This window comes from Mesoplodon bidens (assembly GCF_964165515.1).
Source record: "Mesoplodon bidens genome assembly, chromosome: 11".
Classification (NCBI taxonomy): domain Eukaryota; kingdom Metazoa; phylum Chordata; class Mammalia; order Artiodactyla; family Ziphiidae; genus Mesoplodon; species Mesoplodon bidens.
Genome location: NC_138167.1, coordinates 100,338,828 through 100,360,656, shown reverse-complemented (window position 1 = coordinate 100,360,656; position 21,829 = coordinate 100,338,828). Strand labels below are relative to the sequence as shown.

The 21,829-nt window shown below is 36.3% G+C and overlaps 1 protein-coding gene across 1 annotated transcript; it reads right to left on the bottom strand.

Annotated features, from left to right (window-relative positions):
* Positions 1 to 800: 800 nt before the first annotated feature.
* On the bottom strand, positions 801 to 20,012 carry CAPS2 (calcyphosine 2; the record flags this gene model as incomplete). The annotated part of the gene is given in 11 exon segments (XM_081250258.1): positions 801 to 887; positions 891 to 976; positions 7,483 to 7,579; positions 9,534 to 9,653; positions 12,437 to 12,591; positions 14,185 to 14,255; positions 15,303 to 15,421; positions 18,504 to 18,597; positions 18,686 to 18,781; positions 19,635 to 19,709; positions 20,002 to 20,012. Coding segments are annotated over 11 exon segments (1,011 nt in total).
* Positions 20,013 to 21,829: the final 1,817 nt, after the last annotated feature.

Genomic DNA, 21,829 nt, shown 5'->3' with positions numbered 1-21,829 from the left:
AAAATATTTCTCTTCCCATTTTGTATTGTTTCTAGTTAAATAATGATTCTGTGCAAGTAATAGGAATTGCAGTTAAAAACAGAATAAAAGAACAAATAGAACTGGTCACCAGAATAATTACATTGTGCTCTACTGAACAAGCAATAGTACATGATTTAGAAGACAAGAATTCACAAGTCAGTGTTTAAATAAGGATTTGAGGGGTAAGCCTCCACCATTCTAAATATTTATGTACAGAAAACATCTATAATCACACTGCATGGAAAGTTTCTTTTGCATATCCTTTAATTCATTTAACATTTTCAGATGTTTGAAGCAAGCTGAACTATTTCAGTCTCATAGACTTTGGGTCCAAGTCTAGTTCATCAAATTGAGAATGGTGGCAATTATATTTTGGGGAATGGGTAGCAAAAAAAAATCAATGGACAAGAAACGTGGTTACTGTATACCTGCTCACCTATTGTTTGATACAGGTGTTACTTTTCTATGAAGGCTAATAAAATATGACCTACTAAAATTATTTGAATAATTACTTATTCAAGATAAGTAATAAATCAAAAAGACAGACCTTTATAAACTTATAAGCAGGCAAGCACTCGTACGTGTGTGTGAGTATACACATACCCTTACATCTATCTTTCTGAATACTTCTCTTTCCAGGTTCAACTTTTTTGAGAAAACAACAGCAACAAACAAACAGAATAATGAGAGCCCTAGAAAAATACATTCCAGTGTTTGATACTTTAAATTCATCTCTCCTTTAAAATGCTTAGTACTGATGACATACTCATTTTAAAAAACTAGATCCCCCATGGAGTACGTAAGACATTAACAAAATCTTCATCATCTGCTATCCCTATACTTAGACCTTCATAGTAATCTTCAAATTAACCATATGACACTTCATCAGACTTACTGCAGGCATCTTTCAATGTTTCTAGAAAAGATGTTTTGATTTCTTCCTCTGTGGAATGTCCTGTAAAATAGTACTATGAAACAATGTCCTTAAAAGTTCAGTGAAATGGCTGATGATGATAAAGAAATACTTAAGTCACCTGATGAAATCTTGCCAACAATTTGAAATCTTATGTCAAACTACCCTTCAATTTATTTAAACATTTTCTTGCATGAACTAGAATTTAATGGTGAGGACTTTAACACACATTTGAAGCATCTTTTAAAAGCGTCTGACAGGGTGTATCCTTATGTATAGGCAAAATAACAGTTACTACTGTAGATATTCTTGTATTTGTTAATGTTTTAGAGAACTCGGTTTCATTCCCATTAGAAATGAGGAAAGAAGAAAACAAGTAAATAGTTTCACGATTTATAGGCTGATAACACAGTAATGCAATGTGTTAAAGACATTAGTTACTTTATGAAGCAGTTACTCATAACTGCAGCTAGAAAATATTACTGCAAACACAGGACTCAGAGGCCTATGAAAATCTTTGCTGGAAGAAATTTTACTTGATTAACTCATTCTATTTTTAATCTCTGACATTAAGTAGGCTATTTCCACTGTTCGGTTATACTAAATATGATTAAATTTTACCTATAGGAAGATGCATTGAGAATCACATATGTAACCAAAAAAACTGAATTCTTTAGCTTGTTATTTAAAGTGAGAACATAAAATATCTGATTCATCCTTTTTAAAAAATTCATTTGATTTTTTAATTTAGAAAAGGAACAATAAGCTATTTAAATAATACCTTTGATTATATTATGGCCAGTTAAAGGCAAGAGTGATCTCAGCTTAAATACTTTTTCCTTAGGGAGGAAATATTAGGATATTTTCTGTACCTTCAAATTTTGATAGACATATGTATGTTCATTATATGATAGCTCCATGCCTAGAGAAAGGCATTTCCTTATTCTGCCTTAAATCTTGAAGCATAAGCAGTTACAGTAAAACTAACTCAGAGAACTTGCACATGTAATTATCTATTCTCTAAATCTATCCTGTTCTAACTCAATTTCATCACATCACTCCTCAACAGGAAATAGAAGTTAATCTCAATTATAAACATAAAAGAAAAAAATAAGTACAGATAATAGACCTAAGAATTTTTAAATTAAGAAGCTCTCCAGTCGCTGCTAATGTGTTTAAGGAGAAAGAGCTCCATGGCAGACCACTTACAGGAAAGAACTCATAGGGCTCAAGAACGCGTCCAGTATCACACAGGCAGTAAATGGTTAAGCAGTGAATTACATGGATCTCTCTGATTGGAATTCCCAGTTTTCCCATTAAACTTTGCTGTATCTCAGGAACGGCCTCAGCCGTTTATAGTAAAAGAACATACTAAAGTTTACTGTTTGGCTTCAAGATGGCGGAGGAGTAAGACGCGGAGATCACCCTCCTCCCAACAAAAACATCAGAACTACATCTACATGTGGAACAACTCGTACAGAACACCTGCTGAACGCTGGCAGAAGACCTCAGACCTCCCAAAAGGCAAGAAAATCCCCACGTACCTGGGTAGGGCAAAAGAAAAAAGGAAAAACAGAGACAAAAGAATAGGGACGGGACCTGCAGCAGTGGGAGGGAGCCGTGAAGGAGGAAAGGTTTCCACACACTAGGAGCCCCTTTGTGGGCGGAGACTGCGGGTGGCGGAGGGGGAAAGCTTCGGGGCCGCGGAGGAGAGCGCAGCAACAGGGGTGCAGAGGGCAAAGCGGAGAGATTCCCACACAGAGGGTCGGTGCTGACCGGCACTCACCAGCCCTAGAGGCTTGTCTGCTCACCTGCCGGGGCGGGCGGGGCTGGGAGCTGAGGCTCGGGCTTCAGTCAGAGCGCTGGTGGCGTGAACACAGCCTGAAGGCGGTTAGTGCGCCACGGCTGGCCGGGAGGGAGTCCGGGGAAAAGTCTGGAGCTGCCGAAGAGGCAAGAGACTTTTCCTTCCCTCTTTGTTTCCTGGTGCTCGAGGAGAGGGGATTAAGAGCGCTGATTAAAGCAGCTCCAGAGACGGGCACGAGTCGGGGCTATCAGCGCGGACCCCAGAGACGGGCGTGGGACGCTGGGGCTGCTGCTGCCGCCACCAAGAGGCCTGTGTGCGAGCACAGGCCACTCCCCACACCTCCCCTCCCGGGAGCCTGTGCAGCCCGCCACTGCCAGGGCCCCGTAATGCAGGGATAACTTCCCCGGGAGAACGCACGGGCGCGCCTCAGGCTGGTGCAACGTCACGCCGGCCTCTGCCGCCACACGCTCGCCCCTCACTCCGTGCCCCTCCCTCCCTCGCGGCCTGAGGGAGCCAGAGCCCCCGAATCAGCTGCTCCTTTAACCCCGTCCTTTCTGAGCGAAGAACAGACGTCCTCAGGCGACCTACACTCAGAGGCGGGTCCAAATCCAAAGCTGAACCCCGGGAGCTGTGCGAACAAAGAAGAGAAAGGGGAATCTCTCCCAGCAGCCTCAGGAGCAGCGGATTAAAGCTCCACAATGAACTTGATGTACCCTGCACCTGTGGAATACATGAATAGACAACCAATCATCCCAAATTGAGGAGGTGCACTTTGGGAACAACGATATATATTTTCCCCCCTTTTTCTCTTTTTGTGAGTGTGTATGTGTATGCTTCTATGTGTGATTTTGCCTGCATAGCTTTGCTTTTATCATTTGTCCTAGGGTTCTCTCTGTCCGTTTTTGTTTTTTTTTTTTTTACTTAAAAATTTTTTTTTCTTGATATTTATTTTAATTATTTTATTTCATCTTCTTTCTTTCTTTCTTTCTTTTCTCCCTTTTATTCTGAGCTGTGTGGAGGACAGGCTCTTGGTGCTCCATCCAGGCTCCAGGGCTGTGCCACTGAGGTGGGAGAGCCGAATTCAGGACACTGGTCCACAAGAGACCTCCCAGCTCCATGTAATATCAAACGGTGAAAATCTCCCAGAAATCTCCATCTCAACACCAAACACCTCCACTCAACGACCAGCAAGCTACACTGCAGGACACCCTATGCCAAACAACTAGCAAGACAGGGACACAGCCCCACCCATTAGCACAGAGGCTGCCTAAAATCATAATAAGGCCAAAGACACCCCAAACACACCACCAGACGTGGACCTGCCCACCAGAAGGACAAGATCCAGCCTCATGCACCAGAACACAGGCACCAGTCCCCTCCACTGGGAAGCCTACACAACCCACTGAACCAACCTTAGCCACTGGGGACAGACACCAAAAACAACAGACACTATGAACCTCCAGCCTGCTAAAAGGAGACCCCAAACACAGTGAGTTAAGCAAAATGAGAAGACAGAGAAACACAGCAGATGAAGGAGCAAGGCAAAACCCCACCAGACCTAACAAATGAAGAGGAAATAGGCAGTCTACCTGAAAAAGAATTCAGAATAATGATAGTAAAGATGATCCAAAATCTTGGAAATAGAATGGAGAAAATAAAAGAAGCGTTTAACAAGGACCTAGAAGAACTAAAGAGCAAACAAACAATGATGAAAAACACAATAAATGAAATTAAAAATTCTCTAGAAGGGAATCAATAGCAGAATAAGGCAGAAGAATGGATAAGTGACCTGGAAGATAAAATAGTGGAATACTGCAGGCCAGAATAAAGAAAAAAGAATGAAAAGAATTGAGGACAGTCTCAGAGACCTCTGGGACAACATTAAACACACCAACATTCGAATTATAGGGATCCCAGAAGAAGAAGAGAAAAAGAAAGGGACTGAGAAAATATTTTAAGAGATTATAGTTGAAAACTTCCCTAATATGGGAAAGGAAATAGTTAAGCAAGTCCAGGAAGAACAGAGAGTCCCATACAGTATAAATCCAAGGAGAAACATGCCAAGACATATTAAACTATCAAAAATTAAATACAAACAACAAATATTAAAAGCAGCAAGGGAAAAACAGCAAGTAACACATAAGGGAATCCCCATAAGGTTAACAGCTGATCTTTCAGCAGACACTCTGCAAGCCAGAAGAGAGTGGCAGGACATATTTAAAGTGATGAAAGAGAAAAACCTATAACCAAGATTACTCTACCCAGCAAGGATCTCATTCAGATTTGACGGAGAAATTAAATGCTTTACAGAAAAGCAAAAGCTAAGAGAATTCAGCACCACCAAACCAGCTTTACAACAAATGCTAAAGGAACTTCTCTAGGCAGGAAATAAAAGAGAAGGAAAAGACCTACAATAATAAACCGAAAACAATTGAGAAAATGGTAATAAGAACATACATATCGATAATTACCTTAAATGTAAATGGATTAAATGCTCCAACCAAAAGACATAGACTGGCTGAATGGGTACCAAAACAAGACTCATATATATGCTGTCTACAAGAGAACCACTTCAGACCTAGGGATACATACAGACTGAAAGTGAGGTGATGGAAAAAGATATTCCATGCAAATGGAAATCAAAAGAAAGCTGGAGTAGCAATTCTCTTATCAGACAAATTAGACTTTATTTTTATTTTTTTAATTTTTTTTTTTTTGCGGTACGCGGGCCTCTCACTGTTGTGGCCTCTCCCGTTGCAGAGCACAGGCTCCGGACGCGCAGGCTCAGCGGCCATGGCTCATGGGCCCAGCCGCTCCGCGGCATGTGGGATCTTCCTGGACCGGGGCACGAACCCGTGTCCCCTGCATCGGCAGGCGGACTCTCAACCACTGCGCCACCAGGGAAGCCCCTAGACTTTAAAACAAAGACTATTACAAGAGACAAAGAAGGACACTACATAATGATCAAGGGATCAATCCAAGAAGAAGATATAACAATTATAAATATATATGCACCCAACATAGGAGCACCTCAATATATAAGGCAAATACTAACAGCCATAAAAGGGGAAATGGACAGTAACACAATCATGGTAGGGGACTTTAACACCCCACTTTCACCAATGGACAGATCATCCAAGATGAAAATAAATAAGGAAACACAAGCTTTAAACGACACATTAAACAAGATGGACGTAATTGATATTTATAGGACATTCCACCCAAAAACAACAGAATACACATTCTTCTCAAGTGCTCATGGAACATTCTCCAGGATAGGTCATATCTTGGTTCACAAATCAAGCCTTGGTAAATTGAAGAAAATTGAAATCGTATCAAGTATCTTTTCTGACCACAATGCCATGAAACTAGATATCAATTACAGCAAAAGATCTGTAAGAAATACAAATACATGGAGGCTAAATAACACACTACTTAAGAACCAAGTGATCACTGAAGAAATCAAAGAGTAAATCAAAAAATACCTAGAAACAAATGACAATGAAAACACAATAACCGAAAACCTATGGGATGTAGCAAAAGCAGTTCTAAGAGGGAAGTTTATAGCTATACAAGCCTACCTTAAGAAACAAGAAACATCTCAAATAAATAACCTAACCTTACACCTAAAACAATTAGAGAAAGAAGAACAAAAAATCCCCAAAGTTAGCAGAAGGAAAGAAATCATAAAGATCAGATCAGAAATAAATAAAAAAGAAATGAAGGAAATGATAGCAAAGATCAATAAAACTAAAAGCTGGTTCTCTGAGAAGATAAATAAAATTGATAAACCACTGGCCAGACTTATCAAGAAAAAAAGGGAGAAGACTCAAGTCAATAGAATTAGAAATGAAAAAGGAGAAGTAACAACTGTCATGGCAGAAATACAAGGGATCATGAGAGATTACTAAAAGCAACTATATGCCAATAAAATGGACAACCTGGAAGAAATGGACAAATTCTTAGAAATGCACAACCTTCTGAGAATGAACCAAGAAGAAATAGAAAATATGAACAGACCAATCACAAGCACTGAAATTGAAACTGGCATTAAAATTCTTCCAACAAACAAAAGCCCAGGACCAGACGGCTTCACAGGCGAAATCCATCAAACATTTAGAGAAGAACTAACACCTATCCTTCTCAAACTCTTTCAAAAAATAGCAGAGGGAGGAACACGCCCAAACTCATTCTACGAGGCCACCATCACTCTGATACCAAAATCAGAAAAAGATGTCACAAAGAAAGAAAACTACAGGCCAATATCACTGATGAACATAGATGCAAAAATCCTCAACAAAATACTAGCAAACAGAATCCAACAGCATATTAAAAGGATCATACATTATGATCAAGTGGGGTTTATCCCAGGAATGCAAGGATTCTTCAATATACACAAATCAATCAACGTGATATACCATATTGACAATTTGAAGGCGAAAAACCATATTATCATAGGGAGGTTGGGAGGGAGACGCAAGAGGGAGGAGATATGGAGACATATGTATATGTATAACTGATTCACTTTGTTATGAAGCAGAAACTGACACACCATTGTAAAGCAATTATACTCTAATAAAGATGTTAAAAAAAAAAAGCTCTCACATTTCTGGTTTAAAAAATAATTATTTATTTCCTCACTTAATGGCCTCAAGTCCATGCTATAAGTTAATATAATTTAAAGATAGTATTTTGATTAACTCACATTTTAGAAATCTAATGCATTTTGACTTGTAATAATTACCTGAAATTACTTGAAGATGCTTCTTTGCACAATAACATTTTCTTATGTCTATAACAGATGCACTGCCTGTTTTGTTAAAATTGATTTTCATAAAGGCCTAAATAAAGAGAAGTGTGATTTTTTTCTATGAAATCATTAGAGCCTAATTTTCTATTCTGCAGTAGGTTATTTTTGACCTCTAAACAAGACAGTTTAAAGTACTAAACTGGTGTATGAAGGAAGCATCATGAAAACAGGGAGAAAGATAGTGGAGCAAGATATTAGGTAACCTGCACTTAAGGTGCAGTACCATTTTCTAGCACCCTGACCTTGAGAAAGTAACTTAACCTCTGTTATCCTGGCTTTCCTCTTCTGCGCACTGAGGAGTTGGGTAAAAGACCTCTCAGGTAACTTTCAGCTCTACGAATCACATGAAATTGATAAATGGCCAAGACAAATGACCAGGAGTATTTTGAGTCAAAAAGTAAACCTGCAAATATTCCATTACTAAAATCAATGAGAAAGTTAAATAATTCTTAAATGGGTTTTGTTACTCTATTTCCTGAAATTTAACACTACCTTTCGAAATGCTAGTTGTTTTATCACTCCTCTAATTCAACGCAATTCTGAGGATCATAAAATATATTTTATTGAGAAGAGGAGTGTGTCCATAGAAACGTACAACTGACCAAAAGCAACATCCTACATTTGCAGATGAGTCAAAACTAGAATCAAGTTTGTTTATTCACAATAATGTCACAGGTATGTGGTACCTGTTATGGGCTGAATTGCATCCTCCCCCAAATTCATATGTTGAGGCCCTAACCCCCAGTACCTCAGCATGTGACTGCAGAAGAAGATAGAGCCTTTAAAGAGGTGATTAAGTTAAAATGAAATCATTAAGGTGGGCCCTAATCCAATATGACTGGTATCCTCATAAGAAGAGATTAGGACACTGACAACACAGACTGAGGGATGCCCATGAGAACACAGGGAGAAGACAGCCAGTTAATTACAAGCCAAGGAAAGCAGCCTCAGGAGAAACCAAACCTAATGACACCTTGATCTTGGACTTCTAGCCTCCAGAATTGTGAGACAACAAATTTCTGTCGTGTAAGTCACCCAGTCTATTGTATTTGTGATGGTAGTGCTAGCAAACTAAGTCTACTTTTGTCCTCTATTCCCAGGACCAAGACTTATGAAAGAGACAACCTTCCAGTTTCTACTCCTGATACTCACGCCTATCACTAGGACATGTAAGGTAAAAATATATGCAAATTTATAAATGTTATGTGGTGAATTTAACATAAGGTTTTTATTTTGTCTTTTGGCCAGTAAAGATAAAGACTTTGACATATTCTATTGGAGATTTGTACCCGATGTAATTGTTCATACTACCCTATTCACAATAGCTTTGTTTCAGTATTAGATAAATATACATTTTATATTAGGTACATATACAAAAGAAAAAGAAAACTACATTGCTCAAAAGCATGCTCTAATAATGGCTACCAGAACCTAAGTAATATCTTCTCTCCTACATAAGTCAGAGCTCCCGTTTTTAATTACAATTTAACATGATCATTTGAATCTTCACATTAACATTTAGCATGCATATTTAAAGAGTAGAGAAACGTGTTTTAGTCATCATCCTAAGATAATGTGCATTGAGCCTTGACACTGGGACAGCTATAATGCTCATAATTTTACATGTAATGCCTTAGACCAGTTCTATGAGATAAGAAACTGAAGCTTGGAAATATTTAATAATAGATATAGACATATAGCTACATAGAGCCAGCAATTTATGGAATTAGTAATTTGTGAACTGAAATTTAATTTCAGATTTTATTTTCCTTTTATAATATTTTCCTAAAACATAGGCATATGTTATGTTGCTTTATTACTGGGTAGATTTGTATGTGTATGTGTGTGTTTGTGTTTTACTAAACCCAAAATACATTACAGGGAGAAGAATTTAAAACATTTTCAAAGGTAATTCATTAAAGATTTAAAAGAATGAACCTAAAAATGTATTAAAAGTAACTATTTGAAAGATTACTTCAGGTTACCTTTTGAACAAATGATTTCCTGTATTCATTCATTTCACCTATAATGGCACGCTTAAATTCTCTGTAATCAACCTTGTCATTGCCATAACCATTTAGAATTAGCCACAAAGATTCAAAATCCTAGAAATAATCACACAGAGACCACTGTTACACCTTTAAGTTATATATGGCCACAACAATAATCATCATAATAGCATTTTGTTACATCTGTTGTAGCCCTAGACAAGGTAATGGACTTAATAAAAAAATTCCAAAAAGTTACATATAAATCCAATCAAAGGCACTAAAAAAGCGTATTTAGAGGAACTGTGTAGTGGACAGTTCCATAAAGTTAAGAAACATTTAAGAGTGGCAATAAATCACAAATGTATCTTTTTAATTTTTTTAAATAAAAAATGCTTACCATTCACTTGAATTTGACCATTTCATTATCTTTAATGTATTATATCAGTGACAATTAAGAAGTCACTTCACTTACTGGAATGCCTCCAAAAAGCATTAAGATACTGACTGTACTTCTGCTAGTCTTCATACTTGAAAGTACAAGAGATTTGAATGACTCTAACAATTATTCCATGATTTACACTGAAGGGTGCTGTTTTGAGTAGATCCCTTATGCCAATTTATTCATTTTACCATTGCCACTTACTTCTTTGGTAAATGCACTATTTAATAGAATATTCTATTCATAAAGTTCCTAACAACAACCAAATAAATACAGCATGAGATTTTCTTAAACTCAGATAAATAGATTTTCAATATTTCAGTCAAGTTGTTAGCTTTAACCTAGCAAGGTGACTGACAAATAATGGTTACCCCCAAAATATTCTCTTCCATTTCCTCCCAATTTTTTCAATTAAAATTTTAATAAGGAAACTTAAGACGCCCTGCCCCCCCACATTCTCAACAACCCATACATTTTTTTGGTCTGTTGTAATGCCCTGTACATAAAAAGACTTTAAGTTCTATAAAATGAGCTTTTAAGAGTGAAAATGAGCTTAATCTTTAAAATCATACGTAATATGGATAGAAAATGAATTTGCTCACCCAACTCAAGGGATACTAGAATTAAAAGATAATGCTAGAAGCTTAAAATAAACATTTTTCAAGAATTGAATAATTTACCAAAAGTGACAACAAATTTATATAACTCTTTCTTTCTAAAATATGGTGCAGGATGGAAAATGATAATTCAGTTGAAAAAAAACTAAGGTATATTTATTGATAGTATCTCTATATAAATTAGGCTATTTAGGGGGCATACCAATTTTTTAAAATTTCAAATTAGTAGGAATGACTTTGCCTTCCCCAAAACTAGTGCCAGAATTAGACCCAGGTTGGTGATTCTTATGTTCTTGTTTTTGCTTCTCATTGCATGGGCAGTCTCCAGTGATATTATAGAGGAAAAGAAAAAACAGGGTATAAGACACCACATCTTTCTGATTTTCTATTGTTGTTTTATTACTATTATTATTATTATTATTAATGCAAGGAAGAGATGAAGTTAGATAATCCCTAGTGTGTGTCACTAGGTGGGCCACAAGGTTAAACACTGTAAAAAACACAAGACAGGTATGGCACAGCAATGATAAGCAATACCATACTGGCACAGAAGTTTACAATTGATAAAGCGTGTAATTTTCTCATTAGAGTTTCAAAGCAACTCTGACTGTAAGTATTATCTCTGGATTGCTCCAGCAGAGTCTGTCTGTCAGAAAGGCCTATTCAAGATCACACATTTCAAATGTTAAGGCTAGAACTTGAAACTTTATCTCATAAATTCAATTTCCAGTGTTCCTCCCACAAAATGTACTATATCTTGTGACAAGACGATTTGAAGCAAAAGAGAACAATGCAAGACAATGCCTTATCTAAACCCTTGAGGTAGACATGTTTCAAATTCATATACACTCAGGATAAAATCCAAACTTCTGAGCATAGCATGCAAAGCTTTAATGTTATGGAACCTGCTAGGCTTATTTCTCTCCATTCTTCTCTTTTCCTTCCTCCCACCTATCTATCTATTTCAACTCATGCATCGTCTATTTATTCAGAACCTGCCAAACGCCAGGTTCTATTCGAGGTATTAGAAGTAGAGCAGGAAGCAAGAAGCACCTTGGTCTCTGCCCTGATGGGACTTCCATTCTACTGCAGGCAGAGCCAGAGAAAAGTGGTATAAAGAAAACAACATGGATAAATGGTATGGAGAGGACCAGGAATCAGATGGGATGCTCCTTTAGATGGAGGTGTCAGTGTAGTGTTCTTAGCAGACAAAACCTGTATGATGAGAAAATTCAGCCATGCAAAGGTCTGGTGGAAGATTACTCACAGCAGAGGGAAAGGTAGGGGTGAAGCCTCTGGGGCAATTCCTGGAACCTGCCACACTCCCTCTCCCCTGGAAGCCTTCACATGTGCTTCTCCCTTTCCTGAAGTAGCCATTGTTGGATCCACGCTCCTCCTCCCCTCTTGTCTGCTTCATTCCTCCTCATCCTTCAAAACTCAGCTCTGACACATACCCACCTCCAGGAATCCTATGAACTTCCTTCTTAACCTGGCTTGCAATTTATCTCACATGTTCTGAAAGCATTCTCTATTTAACATTTATCATGTTGTTTTGTAATCATTTATATTTTTCTTTCCTTTACTTATGAAGACCTTAAGAGTACAGAGTGTGTCTTCTCAGAGTTTAGAACAATGCCCACTTATTAGGCTCTTAATAAGTATATGAGGGAGGGATGAATGTTGACATTTAAAAAATCAGCAGGACTTGCTTGATGGCTTAACACTGATAATGAGGCATAAAGAACGAGACAAATGAGCTACTAAAATTTCAGTAGAAAAGTGAATAAGACCACTGAAGAATATTATGTCATTCACTGCAGAGAATTATCTGTAGTACATACATTTTCAGACACTTCTAAGTGAAATACTTTTAAAGCTTGCTTAAAATCTTCCTTATCTAAAAGTCCATTTCCTTCCTTGTCCAATTGTTGAAGGTATTTTCTCAATCCAGTCAAAATACGAACACCTCTTTTACATAGCTGTTCGTTTAGCACATCTGTTTAAGAAGAAGAGAGATGGAAACTAATTATTCCTATGCACAAATGTATCAAATTGCAATTGTCTTTCCGGTAAGAAAATTAAAGTTGATATAACTGACATAAGGGATGTGACTATGCAACCAGATCATACGTATGACTGACAAAAGGCTTTGAAAAATAGAATGCCCTTAGTAAAGGGGGTTATATACAAAATCACATGTAAAATATAACAGAACAATAGCACCACTGTGTGGTGAAAGTGTTATATTTTATATATAGGAAAATAATGGTTCACTTTATCAGCATGAAAATAACCTAAATGTTACAAATAAAATCTTAGTTTTTAAAAATTTCCAGGTTTCCTCTTCATCTGTCAAGCCCATATCTTTAATCTCTTTCGTCTTTCTCTGTAATTACCAACTGAATTACAAATTTTTGAGTGATCTGCCTGATATCAATTCATCAGTTCAAAATTTCTAAAATAGTTTGAAATCTTCAAACTGTACGTTATATATTAAATAGCATCAAGGCTTTGGAATGCTATCCTATACTTATACATTTAAAGTAACCCTTTCTTCTAGGAATTTATAAGAAGTTATATTCTTAGGCTCATTCTCTGTGGGACAGATTTCATTTGATGCAGTTTGTGCCATCTTTACTTAAGAAAATATAGGTAACTTTATCAGAGCAGTTATTAAATATAATACATTAGAAGAAAAAACAAATGTCACTAGATACAATAGTGACAAATACCATATTGATCATGATAGAATAGAGAAAACTATTTAGTAACAATGGCATCGAGAATATTTGAGAGTTCACATACCAATCCCAGACAACTTGTAAATCTGTTTTTAGCCTTCTTACTCCCATATCATCTTTATATGATAAATCAGGATTTATCAAAATTTATAAATTATATGTTGACTTCTGTGATTACTTGTTTAACGCCTTCCTCCCTTCTTGACTATGAGATTCAACAAAGGACTTGTCTATTTGAGCCTAGTATACTGTACTGATTACAAGAGTGGATTCTAGAAACAAATCTATAAAATGTTTTACAGTACAAAACCTACATATATTTCACTTATCACCTACAACAACTCTGAAAGTTAATAAAGGAGGTTATTATCCCTATTTTAGATATAAAGAAAGAGGTGCAAGAGTACACACAGTCATATGTCTACTGAATGAAAGGGTCCAAACATAAATCTGGCTCCCAGTCTAGTATTTTTTTTTTCACACTAGGCCACCACAAATCTCTTTAGGATATCATCTAATGCATAAGACAAGTACTATATTGCAAAAATCACTTTATATTCATTTCATGAATAAAACCCATACTATCTAGTACTTTCTAAAATTTTTAAATTCATAAATCATAAAATACTAGTTATTCAGTTAGATAGGATCATTAAAGTAGGAGAAATACTATAGATATTTTTAAATATGTATATGTGTGTATAAATTTATAAAAAGATAGGAAAGCAAATAGAAAATATAAATCAAGTGCCAAAAAACTAAGAAATATCTGGAAAATACTGCTTTACTACTTACAAAGAAAATGGTTGAAAATTAAAACTACTTGAGAGTATAGTAATGATACACACCTTGAATGGCCTTGAAAACCAGTCTGTCATTGGCTTCATTGATTACATCATCATGTTCCACAGAATCTGTTCTGCAATTGACATGTTCGCAGTGATAAAAATATATTGTTTTGCAATCTTGAGTATGGAAACTCTAAGCTTTCCCTGCTCTAGACTCAAATAAATTCTCAAACAAATTCTCACTCTTAATAAGCTCAGAAAATTGGAAGAGTGCTTAGAGATTAATCAAGTCCCACCTTTGCTTCCTGCTTTAATCCTTGGGAGAATTAAATATGCTAAATCAAAAGCTAAAATCCTTAAACCTTCCAAGAACTACCTTTAAACATTATATTCAGTTTTGTAGCTATTTCAATGTTCTTTTAAAATACTTAATTAAAACGATTAAATTTAAAAGCAGTTTTATCTTTAAATGTATAAAATGTAAAAATGTTATTTTAAAAAGCAAAAAAAAAAAAGCAATCATATTGAGCAATACAGTAAAAGACAAAGAAGCACAGACTTCCTTATAGCCAATTTATGGCAAATGGCCTCTAATGTACAGAGAGTACACCAATTATTGTTATCCTGATTATATTTAGCACCAAAAAACACACCACAAGAATGGCATATATGTTTTCTGTGATAAGAAAAAAGAAAAAACCTCAAAAGTCATTTAAAAGCTTTTGATTCATAGCATTGTTTTTTCATTATATGTATTATCAATCAATGAATACCACAAGCATGTGGGACCCAAGACTTTTTTTAGTGCTTAAAAAAAGCATCACACTAAAAACGTGGAAAAAGTTGTTATTATATTGTATCGTATCCCATCTTTTAAAATGTATTACTTTGGTAGCATTTGGTAAAATAAAAGTGTTATAGTACAGGCAAATTAATAAAGTACTTTAATTACTTAAAATGGGACATTTTAAATTTCTACTTGATTATAACTGTGCCCACACATGGAATGTATTTGAGTACAAGATATAGCACATAAAATGGATATATATAGCTATGCTTTATTTTTTTAATATAAATCTTAACTAAAATCAAAATGATTTCATATAGAATCTCATTTTAATATAATAAAAATAATGTTTTCACTTACCTCCAAAATGACAAATGCATGTTTGACTTACCTGAGAGAATCCAAAGCTCTCTGATCAATATTTGTGATTCGAAGTGTAGGCAATGTGTTTTCTTTTATGCTTTCTGGAAGTCTGGGATGATCAGAGCTCAAAAATGTCAAGTTTTCACCCTAAAGAAATGAACAAATTGAATTATTTAAACTATAAAATATATAAGAAGTAAAATACAACTAATACTAATTTTAAATATTCAAGTTTGATTATATCTGATGTGGTATACTTTTATACTAATAAAAAGTTATATTGAGAGAATATTTAGAAACCACACAGGCTTCAGCTAATAATATAGGAAAATAGGAGAACTAATTTCCCAATCTCCCAATTAGAACAATCTTAGATTTAACAATTCATGTGAAAAAAATAAGAACTCCAATTCTTTTTTAGAATCAGAGGAAGAAAGGACAAGTTATTTCAGTGGAAATTTTGACACCCCAAAATACAGAAATAAAGCTATTGATCCACAGAAAGATGTGCTCCAAATTGATGAACTATGACAGATTCATCACCCTCTTTCACCTGGTCTTTTGAGGACAAACATTATATAAATGTAAAACTAATTTTAAGCTATTTCGAGCATCAAGGCTTTGGTGAAAAAATTCCCCTCAAAAATCCTTAATCCAAACTTAGAAAATTGTTATTATTTTAATTTCTGAGTTTCTCAAATAAATATGGTCAAATATGGACAAACACAAGTTTAAAATAAGAGGCTTAATTATCTCTTTTGAAAATAAGGGAAGAGATTTCTCTCCTCTCCTTTTTTCTGGAGCATTTACTTTAGAAAACTTGTAGCTATAAGCGCTTTCTTCACTCTTTGAAATGTATATAAATTTTCTTGAAATTATTATTTAAGCAATTAAAGAGACTACATGATATGTGTAGCAGGGTTATGCATATAAGCATATGTGTGTATACATCCATGTGTGCATAACGGTGCATCTATGAGGTCTGTGTCAGTGCATCCAAAGCAATATATGTATGTATGTGAGTGAACATATGTGGGTGCACTTTTATGTGTGTGTGTTTCTATGGACACAAGTGCATGTTTCTATAAGTATTATCTTAACAGCTGGCATTACAATTTATTTTAGGGAGTATTTAGAAAAAAGACCTTGATGGGGCATATAGAAATGAAAAGATAAGTTCTAGAGCAACACCTGGAAGGCAAAAGAGACCCAACGCCCCCCAAAAAGAAAGAAAAGGTTGAATATTTCTGCACAAAGACATAGAAGATTATGGGGAAGAGCAAGAGGTGGAAGGAGTCAGAAGATTGAGAGGAGGGCCTTTACCATGGGAAATATTCAAAGGACATATTTTTAAGAATAAGAATGTCTAATAACAAATTGTAAATTCCATACACTGCTGCAATATAAACCTCCCTCCATATCCCCTTCAAAATGTCTGCCACACACCCAAGGTATCATATATATAGTTTGTGTGTGGCTCTTTCTCTCTCTCTTTTTCTCTTTCCCTCTGTCTCTCTTTCGCTCTGTTCCTCCCTTCCTCCCTCCCTCCCTCCCTTCCTTCTTTCTTTCCTTCCTTCCCTCTTCTCTCTCTCTCCCTCTCTCTTTCTCTCTCTCTTTTTCTTGGAAATCATAAGAGGGAGCAAAGCTCCACATCTGGTTCAAGTAATATGGAACAGGGATAGTGAGAACAAATAAATTATTAGAGACAGAAGCTCAGGGCTAGAGGTAACTTTCCTCTCTGGGATAGGCATTAAACATTCTTCCTACAGATTGTGAAATGTGAGTTGGAGCTAATTTTCTCAATGTCTAGAGGCTGGCTTAATAGACATACACACAGATATAGATATAGATAATAGATACAGATATAGAGTGGATGCATAATGTATTAAATCCAAGTTTGAGATGTAAAGGTTTTCCTCACCCCCAACTCCTCACCCAGCTGGTCACTACATCTTATGATTCTACTGCCTGAAGATTTTTTAAAAAGTTTTTCTGATTAGCTTCATAGCCACAGTCACTCGCCGAATTCAGGTTGTCTCAGCTGCCTCCCTAGATTAATGTAGTTCAATCCAATCTGGTCCTTTGTACTGGTCTTCAATCCATTCCCCACACTGCAACCAGAGAAGTCTTTCTAAATCACAAACCTGATGATGCCACCTCCCTTCATTTCATCCACCTCTCCCCTTTCAGTGACTCCCCAAGACATTTTCGACAAGTCTTTAGCAAAAGGCCACTCTTAATAAGCTCTGACTTGTCTCTCGCCCACCCCCACCTTGACGCAGAGTCCAACCACACTGAGCTGCTTTCAGTTCTCAAAACAAGCCATGTCTTTCACGCTTTTGTTCCTCGCACCAACTGTCTCCTCCACCTGGAAGCCTTTCCCTACCCTCTTCCATCTACGTAGCCCAGCCTACCTAGGTCAAGGTTAGATGGCACTTTCTCCAAGAAGCCTCCTTTGACTCGACAAAACTGGGTCATTTCCTCTCCTATCTGGCCCTTCTGACTGTTTCCCATTAGACTGTAATTCCCACAAGAGCAGGGAATGTTTTTAAGTTATTCACAGTTCCATTTCCAGCGATTTAGCCTATGAGTATATTTTTGTTACATGATCACTGTGGATAGTGCTACATTGTAATCATGAGATGACATGAATGTAACAATTTAAAATTTAAGAGCACTATACAAATTCTAACATTACATATGATGGACTCATGCTAGGGAATCCTTGTTATACGCTGTACACCAGGAGGTGTGCAAGGCAGGGAAATCACAAGGAAGATAAGCTAACCAGGAAATATATGACAGCTCCAGAAGCCAAGTGCCCCATGTGGAGAAAAATGTGTGTCCTCAGAAGATAAGCCTGCATTAGGTGGAGAATTACTCCTGGTACTATTGAAGTGGCCACTTACCCAGCGGTATAGCCTGGCAGGGCCTTTAAAAGTACCACGAGACAAGCTCTCCTGGGCTTATATTGTGGGATTGGCGGTGGTGGAGGGAGTGTTACAGGGAATAAATGCTATGCTTAGATTCAGACCATTGGGATCTGGAGTTGAGAGACAGAACCTCCTGGGGAAATATCAACCATTAGCTAACACAAATGTCCCTGCTCAGGAAGGAGGGGAAAAAATAAACTGGAAACTAGAAACTCTGCTCCACTAGCCCCACAGGATCCCTCAAAATCCAACACCACTGAGTAAAACATATGCGCGCTCACACACGCTCAGCTTACAATATAAAAATCACCAAGTTGGTATTGTTTTCCTTTTCTTTGTCCATGCTGATGACAATAAATGTTTTTTTGAATAAAAGGAAGCACATTTGTTCTAGAAGTTAAATGACAAAAATGTAAAGTTATTCAGCTTCTCTGGGAAGTAATCATCTTGAGAGTTGCAACAACGTTTTATGGCATACCTATTTTTCTCCAATTGCCGATACTCATAAATTGTAAGGGACTGGTCATGAGTAAAAAAGAACCCAGCCAGCTCTCTGCAAGCATCACGTCCATTTCTAGAAAAACAGAATAATATCAAAGATTTTCAAGTAGGATACTTTTCATATTTAATAATAAATGGATAGTGTATATCAAGGAGGGATAACAGGACTTGCTCAAATGTGTGGTAATGGGCAAGAGTTATGGAAAACCATGACAGAGCTTGCTGAAGTGTCAACTTAAGTCAGATTTGGATGGAGAAAAAAGCTTTATCTTACACTGATACAAATATGGATATATTACAATATAGGTTACTATTTTGGCATAGACTTAAGATACAGTGAAAGACCTTAAAAAAATGTTGAGCTTGCAAGAAGCCACTCAAAGATAGATATACATTTATTACCTTTCCTCATGGCAAGTTTAAAATCACTGAACAAATATAATTTTTTAAAAACCACCCTACCTTTAATATTCATGTAGAACATCAAGTAGCATTATGTATTACTGAAAGTTTATAAGACTGGATAACAGATTTAAGAATCATCTTCCTTGTCACTTTACACCTACCAATAGTTTAGTGTTAACTTAAGCCATTAAAATGAAATTAAATAAAGCAGCTTACATATGGGTTGATTTTTAAATGGTTTAGAATCTTCTAGTAGTAATATGTACCTTTAAAGATTCACTTGTAAATTTCTTTTTGAAAGACATTTTAAATAACTTCTAATTGAAATATTTGTCTTTTAGACCTACTTCCCATAATTTTTGTAACATTAAATATATATCACCTAAAAACGTTTGTGCTAAGTTCACATTTTTCACTTAAATGTGACAAATTTAACTAATATTATTATTGCTATTTCTATTTGAAAAGAAAATACCTTTTTATAATCATAGGATTAAAAAGTTTAGTAAAATGACAATTACTGTGATATGATCCTACCATCAAATTGTACTTTATGAGAAAGCATACTTTTTGTTAATGTAGACTGAGTTCTTACCCTGTTAGGAAATACAATTGTTAATAATTATATTTAAATTACAAATTTAAATTTGATGTAAATGATAAAATTACCAAAAAATTAATATTTTGAAAATGCACATACTGGATAAAGATGAGGTATAAACCTCTTTTTATTCCAGATTGCTAGTTGTGGCAGACAGAGAAGAAATAACCCAGAGCTATGGTATATAATACATGAATGACTTTAACGTTAGAACTTATATCAAAGTGCTACAAAGTCAGTACGGAGCAGAGATAGCACATTTGTGCCTGGCACAGTTGCAGGGCTACCCGACAGCCATTTCTAACCCTCTTCTTTGCCTCTCTCCCACCACAGAATTTGCTTTCTTAGCCTCTTGCAATTAGAAGTGACTAAGGGACCCAGTTCTTCCAGTAAACCTCCAGGAAAGACTTTCTTTTGTCCTCATAAGAGAGTGGCACGGGAAGAGTTCCTGCCTGTGAACATGGCAGGGAGATGATGCTAGGAGCCATTGCAGCCATCAGGCAGCCATGTCGGAGAGGCCAATACGATCTCAGGGAAGCCAGCCCAGAGCTGCACCTCACTGAGCCACTGAACTAAAACCAACTTGCCTACCTCCAAGCAGCTGGTTGTATAAGGAAAATAAATCGTGACTTGTTTAAGCCACTGTCAGTCAGGTTTTCAGTTATGAGTAGCTGAAAACATTCTTTGCCAAAATAGAGTAGAGAAAAAGAGTGCTGGGTGAGGTTCCAGTCTTGGCTATAGTTCTAGCTGTGAAACTCAGATCAGTTATTTAATCTCTATGGCCTTTAGATAGCATTGAACTATCTCACAAGGACTGCCAGTCCTAAAATTCTGTTTCATAATATAAAGCAAAACCCAATGACACACACTTTGACACCCTACGACCAATAATCTCCTTTATATTAAGAAATCTGAAGATTCAGTGATGTTTCTTTACTTCCCTTCCTAAGTAATTTTATGATATTCCCATAAAACTGTCGGTATAATGAAATTGCAATAATGTAAACAGTAAGTCTGTAGCTCATTGAGATCTTGAAAAGTTATACCTTTATTAAATCTAGGTCTCTATGAAAGGTAAGCAGGATATAGCAAATAAGAATCTGTAAACCACATGAGAGTTTGTGAACACAGAGTGGAGCCATGAAAGCTTGGTCATCTTAATTCAGTTTAATCCGTTAGTATTAATGTGTTTATTGAATGCCCACTATGTGCCTGAAACAATTCTAAATGCTGAGAAAATGAAAGTAATAGCAATAGCTACTATTTATTAAGAACTTCTTACACACTAGTCTGTGTTAAAATCATTTTAATGTGTATTGGTTCACTTAATGCTTGCAATAACTCTAGGAAGTAAGTACTATTATCCACATTCTAAAAATAAAGTTTACAGAGTTATACAGTTAGCACATGGCGGAGTCAAAGAAAATTGCGCGTAACCATTACATTATATTGCTTCTCGAAGGTAAACAGGACTCAGTTGAACAGTGATAGGTTGACATAATAGCTTCAAGGAGTCTAGAGTCTTTTTGAAAACATAAAAGAATTAAATCGGCATTTATATTATAAAATGGAAAGTTCCATGTTGGGGTTTTATGTATCCAATAAGTAGCACCAATACTTCTCCAAGTTCGTAACCAACAGAGAAATAAGAATCAGGCAGATGAAGACTTACATATGAATTTTATTATTGATAAAGCACTTGGAAACCATGGCTTAGAAATGTAGCAACAATAACCTAAGTCCTTAACACTAGAATTAAACAGACTAACCCACTCATTCCAGCTGGGGAGGGACCCTGTAAAACTTAGTGCATAGGTGAGAATGTGCACTTCTGCAGACAGCTGGCTCCTAAGAAAAAGAGAGGAAGGGCTGCACTACACATGCCAATTCCTGCTTCCCACTCTATGAAGCAGAATTTTCTCCTCCTCCTCTGGGAATAATGAATAAGGGGAGTGAAGCCTATCACTGCAATAATTGTAAGCAATACCCCCATAGGACTTTTCATAGAACTAGACTAGCTAAATCTAAAATTTATATTGAAGAGGAATGAGCCGAGTATGCCAAGACAATATTAAAGCTAAACAAGCTTTAGGTATTTAATATATAATAATACTC